We start from the raw sequence: 6940 nt of genomic DNA on the forward strand, positions 1-6940 counted from the left end.
AACCGGCTATAGTCACACTCACAGTGACACAAAGCTCTTTATAAAGGAACCAGTAAAACAGACAGATTAGTGCTGTATTTTAACACCCCCACCCCCCCCAAAAAAAAAATCCTGCCTGCATTCTCCACAACTGATCTCTTCCCCCACTCCACTCAAATACACAGATAGGAAAGTACCTATTCTAGAAATATATATATATATATATATTTATATTTATATTTTAAATATATATATATTATAATATTTTTATATATTTTTTAAAAATAACACTTCCTTCCTGGTAAGAACTCTGTTGGTCCATTTCCTGTCCTGTGCCCCTCTCTCCGCTACACTACTCACTCATGATTAATGGTTGAAACCCGTCTACAGTGCATTGGGAAAGTATTCAGACTCCTTGACCTTTTTTGTTTCATTTCTTATTCAGAAATGGATTCATTCGTCGTCGTCCCCACCGCCAATCTACACACAATACTCCACAATGACAAAGCAAAAAACTGTTTTTTAGACATTTTTGCAAACATATATATAAAAATAATGAAATATCACATTTACATAAGTATTCAGACCCTTAACTCAGTACTTTGTTGAAGCACCTTTGGCAGTGATTGCAGCCTCCAGTCTTCTTGGGTATGACGCTACAAGCTTGGCACACCTGTATTTGGGGGAGTTTCTCCCCTTCTTCTCTGCAGATCCTCTCAAGCTTTGTTAGGTTGGATGGGGAGTGTCGCTGCAGAGCTATTTTTAGTTCTCTCCAGAGATGTTCGATCACGTTTAAGTCGGGGCTCTGGCTGGGCCACTCAAGGACATTCAAGACTTGTCCCGAAGCCACTCCTGAGTTGTCTTGGATGTGTGTTTAGAGTCGTTGTCCAGTTGGAAGGTGAACCGTCGCCCCAGTCTGAGGTCCTGAGTGCTCTGGAGCAGGTTTTCATAAAGGATCTCTCTGTGCTTTGCTCCGTTCATCTTTGCCTCGATCCTAACTCTTCTCCCAGTCCCTGCCGCTTAAAAACATGCCACAAACATTTTACAGAGGAGTGGCTTCGGTCTGGCAACTCTACCATCAAGTCCTAATTGGTGGAGTGCTGCAGAGATGGTTGTCCTTCTGGAAGGTTCTCCCATCTTCACAGAGGAACTCTGGAGCTCTGTCAGAGTGACCACCGGGTTCTTGGTCACCTTCCTGACTTAGGCCCTTCTCCCACGATTGCCGAGTTTGGCCAGGCGGCCAGCTCTAGGAAGAGTATTGTGGTTCCAAACTGCTTCCATTTAAGAATGAAGGAGGCCACTGTGTTCTTGGTGATCTTCAATGCTGCAGACATTTCTTTGGTACCCTTCCCCAGATCTGTGCCGACATAATGCCGTCTTGGAGCTCTACGGACAATTCCGTCAATCTCATGGCTTAGTTTTTGCTCTGACATGCTCTGTCAACTGTGGGACCTTATATAGACATGTGTGCCTTTCCAAATCATGTCCAAGGAATTGAACTTACCACAGGTGGGCTCCAATACATTTGTAGAAACATCTCAAGGATGATCAATGGAAACAGGAAGCACCAGAGCTCAATGTCGAGTCTCATAGCAAAGGGGTCTGAATACTTGTGTAAATATGTAGATTTTTATTTATTTTAAAACTTAAAAAAAAGAAAAAAGATTTGCATAACTCTCAAAACCTGTTTTCGCTTTGTCATCATGGGGTATCCTGTATAGAACGATGAGGAAAATGTTATATTTAATCTATTTTAGAGTAAGGCTGTTAAGTAATGCACTGAATGCACTGCAGCAGTCATTGAGTGACCTCTACTATGAATCCTCCTCGGCCAATGAGACGGACAGCAAGACACTGGCAGATTTTGCTGCAGGCTACATCTGAGCCTGTGTTTGATACGGACTGTGTAGAGACGGTCACTCAAAATCAAATCAAATTGCATTTGACGTGTACACACAGTATTGTGTAGATGTTATTGCAGGTGCAGCGAAATACTTGTTTTTCTAGCTCCAGTATTAATATCTAGCAATACACAGACAAATCCCCCCCCCCAAAATAAAAATAAATTAAGAAATATCAGTACGAGCGATGTCCGGAATATAAATGTTCACTACATGACCAAAAGTATGTGTTTTGCTCATCAAACAGCTCATTCCAAAATCGTGGGCATTCATATGGAGTTGGCCCCCTCCCTTTGCTGCTATCACAGCCTCCACTCTTCTGGGTAGACTTTCCACTAGATGTTGGAACATTGCTGTGGGGACTTGCTTCCATTCAGCCACAAGAGCATTAGTGAGGTCGGACACTGGTGTTGGGCGATTAGGCCTGGGTCGCAGTTGGCGTTCCAATTCATCCCAAAGGTGTTCGATGGGCTTCAGGTCAGGGCTCTGTGCAGGACAGTCAAGTTCTTCCACACCGATTTCGACAAACAAATTTCTGTACTGACCTTGCTTTGTGCACAGAGGTATAAGTAATGCTGAAACAGGAAAGGGCCTTCCCCAAACTGTTGCCACAAAGTTGGAAGCACAGAATCGTCTAGAATGTCATTGCATGCTGTAGCGTTAAAATTTCCCCTTCACTGGTCTAGTCGGAACCATGAAAAACAGTCCCAGACCATTATTCCTCCTCCACCAAACTTTACAGTTGGCACCATGCAGTCGGGCAGGTAGCGTTCACTTGGAGGTCCGCCAAACCCAGAGGTCTGCCAGATGGTGAAGCGTGATTCATCCAGAGAACGCGTTTCCACTGCTCCAGAGTCCAACTCCAACCGACGCTTGGCATTGTGGATCTTAGGCTTGTGTGCGGCTGCTTGGCCATGGAAACCCATTTCATGAAGCTCCAGACGAAAAGTTAATGTGCTGACGTTGCTTCCAGAGGCAGTTGGGAACTCGGTAGTGAGTGTTGTAACCAAGGACAGAGGACTTTTATACTCTACGTGCTTCAGCACTCGGCGGCCCTGTCTGTGAGCTTGGGTGGCAAACCACTTCCCAGCTGGTTATGCTTTCAAAGTTGAAAAACAGGACTGATTGTCATATCTTGGTGACAAACCTCAGATCCGAGAGAGGGGATTTAACAGCTCACTTAATCTGCTTTAAAACAAAGGGGCATTGTACTAAGAGGTCAAGCAAGGAGCTCACAGGGCCATATCAGGGCTTCATAACCAAGCTAAGCTATACTTTGTCCAGCAGCACTGGGCATTTTTACATCATTCTAGAAGAGTGAGCATAGACTGTGTGGGGTGTACCGGGTGTGGCTTGATGTACCGGGTGTGGCTGGGTGTACCTAAAATATTTAGGTTTAAATAGGACTTGAAAGAACAAAACATTTCACAACCTCAAGTCCTTAGTGTAGTTCATTGCACTGACATAGCACTTGCTGGTCATAACACACCTTCAACATGTTGCCAGGACAACAACCTCTCCCTCAACGTCAGCAAAAGTAAGGAGTTGATTGTTGACTTCAGGAAGCAGAGGAGAGAACACGCCCCGATCCAAATCAACAGGACTGCAGTAGAGAGAGTCAGCAGTTTTAAGTTCCTCTGAGTCCACATCACTGAGGACTTGAAATGGACCGACATCACCACCACTCTTGTCAAGAGGGAGCAACAGAGTCTCTACTTCCTAAGGCGGCAGAAGAAATTCGTCATGTCAACCCGGGTCCTCTCCAAATACTACCGCTGCACCATCGAGAGCATCTTGACCGGTTTCAACACGGCCTGGTACGAGAATTTCTCTCCGTCCACAACCACAAGACGCTCCAGCGGGTGGTGAAGACAGCCCGGTACCTCACTGGGACCACCCTCCTGTCAATCCAGGACATCTAGTTGAAACGGTGCCCGAAGAAGAAGGCCCGCAGCATCATCAAGAACCCCACACACCCCAGCCACGAGCTGTTCAGTCCCTGACCGTCAGGCAGACGGTACCAGACCAAGAGGTCCATCTATCTACAAGCCATTAGACGGATGAACATTTGAACTGGACTGACCATCTGCTCTGACTCTCTGCACCTTAACACACACACACACACACACACACCTCTTATTATGATTGCTAAATACTGCACAATTTAAACACTTGCCGCCCATCTTCAACCAAAACATGTACATTTTGGACAATAAATTGTGCCTTCCTGTATTAAATTAATATATATATATATATTATAAATATATTAAATGTTTGTTCTATTCTACTGAGACATTTACTTTATGTTTGTATTCTTATCTTGTATTATCTCTTATTATCTTTGCATTGTGGAGAAGGAACCTGCAAGTGTATCCTGAACATAGAAGTAATAAAACTTTGCCTTGAAAGATAAGATCTATAACCGGTGCTAAATGGGGTTTTTCCTTTTACCCGGCATTCAGAGACCGTATACTTACCGTGTGACTGTAATGAGAAGTGTCAGATAAAACCAATGACGCATTGGCACCTACTGTCCAATCATCACCTATGATGGAATTGCTGTGGTTTTATATCGGCATTGGGATATTATATTGCAGTCCTAATTTTATTACAGGGTAACTTTATATTGATGTGGATCGATGTCTACTGATCCACAATGTATTGATTGTAAGTGTCAATCGTGTATGATTCCACAAGGACTAAGGGGTTAACTTACATTGTATTACAAAATGGCATTGCCTTGTGAGGTATTATGACAGAGAGTGAAAGTCCTGTCAAATTGTTTACTAGTAACCGGACCTGGGCCAACCTCTAAAGTCATATTACAAGAGTCTGGTTGGGGTGATTTAAAATAAATAAAGGTAAATCACTGGAATGGATTTCACATGCTAGGAATCTGCAGTAAAATAACTATGTCGCAACAAACAAACAAATCATTTCTGGAACTCACCACATAAATTGCTCCATTTTCTCCCGAACGAACCTCCGTTTCGGGAATGGAGAAATGCATTTTTAGATGGACCACTGGACGAGAGGACCACTATTTTGGGATGAAAGGGGCACCACAAATCTAGAAGGTAAAGTCTATTGCGAAAGTGGTCTTGCACTCCTCTGCATTGACTCCGTAATCCAGTGTTCCGTTCGTTTGTTCAATCCGAGGCGATAGAAGAAAAAAAAATGGGGGAAAAAACGTTGCTTATCCAACAATTTCTGCTGCACTGAACTAGATTACTAGACAACTTCTCCCACGTCAGTACTCTAAACTTTTCCCACTAGCGTTCTCCTAGCAGCCATGTTGCAGATGTAGGTAATTGCACATTCATTGTTGGCTGTAAAAATTATATTTATTCGTCGATTGTGTGTGGAGGTCCAAAAACATTCACCGTTACCGTTGGCCCTGTTATAACAATCCGTTCTCAATTCGTACCGACGATTCCATTCATGTTCTTTCTCATTAGAACTTTTTGGATGAAAAGGCGCAGTTAGCTCCTGACAACCCTCGTCACTTCCCTGAATTGTATAAACGGCTGAGGCGTGTGTGTCGTGAACAACATTATTGTGAACAACAGTAGTGGAACCGGCGGTTCGCGTTCAAAATAAAAGTCCCCTATTGAAACTGATACAAACTGATAAAAATAGTGGAAACATGCCATAATTGGACTAGATAATGATAGGCCAGGTTGGAATGTGGTTAAATTCAACGAAATACAATTATTAGTTAATAAAAGTTGATTTGCCCCTCCAAAAAGTTCAAATCAGTTGAAATTGCACTGTGGATGCATGTGAATTGCATTGGGGGCATGACGAGGGGCAGCCTTCTCAATAGTCTCGCGTTGCCATACCTCCGTTATTAAGTTGCGCTATTAAGTCACGCCTCCCTTAGAGGTCTGTTGAATTTTGTATCGCAAAAATGGTTTGAATGGTCTGCTGGCTCCCAGCAGCAAGATTTCTGATTGAATGAAAGTGAGCTAGCTAGTTGGCAACATTGCAGAAATTTGAAGAAAACCTGGAGGAAAAACTGAATTCTGTTTATCCAGAAGTGTACTTTATACACACAATCGACACACACTATATGGCCAAAAGTATCTAATTCCAAAATCATGGGCATTAATATGGATCTGGTCCCCCCTTTGCTGCTATAACAGCCTCCACTCTTCTGCGAAGCCTTTCCACTCGATGTTGGAACATTGCTGCGGGGACTTGCTTCCATTCAGCCACATGAGCATTAATGACGTCGGGCACTGATGTGGGGCGATTAGGCCTGGCTCGCAGTCTGCTTTCCAATTCATCCCAAAGATGGAGTTGAGGTCGGGGCTCTGTGCAGGCCAGTCAAGTTCTTCCACACCAATCTAGACAAACCCTTTCTGTATGGACCTCGCTTTGTGCATGGGGGCCTTGGTATTCTGAAACAGGAAAGGGCCTTCCCCAAACTGTTGCCACAGAGTTGGAAGCACAGAATCTTCTAGAATGTCATTGTATGTTGTAGCGTTAAGATTTCCCTTCACTGGAACTAATGGGCCCGAACCATGAAAAACTACCCCAGACCATTATTCCTCCTCCACCAAACTTTACAGTTGGCACTATGCATTGGTGCAGGTAGTGTTCTCCTGGCATCCGTCAAACCCAGATTCGTCTGTTGGACTGCCAGATGGTGAAGCGTGATTCATCACTCCAGAAAATGTGTTTCCACTAGTCCAGAGTCCAATGATGGCAAGTTCTACACCACCCCAGATGATGCTTGGCATTGCGCATGCTGATCTTAGGCTTGTGTGGCCTACCACTTTATGTCTGAGCCGTTGTTGCTCCTGGACGTTTCCACTTCACAATAACAGCTCTTTACACTTGACCGGGGAAACTCTAGCAGGGCAGAAATTTGACAAACTGACTTATTGGGGAGATGGTGGTGCCATGTTGAAAGTCTCTGAGTTCTTCAGAACTGGCCATTCTACTGCCAATGTTTGTCTATGGAGACTGCATGGCTGTGTGCTCATTTTATACACCTGTCAGCATAAGGCTTGTTTTTCTTTGGGGGCCAGGTAGGAGCTGGTACGATGTACATT

General features: G+C 44.0%; 1 protein-coding gene across 2 annotated transcripts in view; it reads right to left on the reverse strand.

Annotated features, from left to right (window-relative positions):
* LOC115123705 (sorting nexin-17-like) overlaps window positions 1-5406 on the reverse strand; it is a 90370-nt gene extending 84964 nt beyond the window's left edge. For both annotated transcript variants that reach the window (XM_065008565.1, XM_065008564.1), the window contains exon 1: window positions 4831-5406. In XM_065008565.1, coding sequence (XP_064864637.1) covers window positions 4831-4890 — 60 coding nt within the window. In that variant the 5' untranslated portion in view covers window positions 4891-5406. The remainder of the gene's footprint in view (window positions 1-4830) is intronic.
* Window positions 5407-6940: the final 1534 nt, after the last annotated feature.

Source organism: Oncorhynchus nerka, linkage group LG24 (genome assembly GCF_034236695.1).
Source record: "Oncorhynchus nerka isolate Pitt River linkage group LG24, Oner_Uvic_2.0, whole genome shotgun sequence".
NCBI lineage: Eukaryota > Metazoa > Chordata > Actinopteri > Salmoniformes > Salmonidae > Oncorhynchus > Oncorhynchus nerka.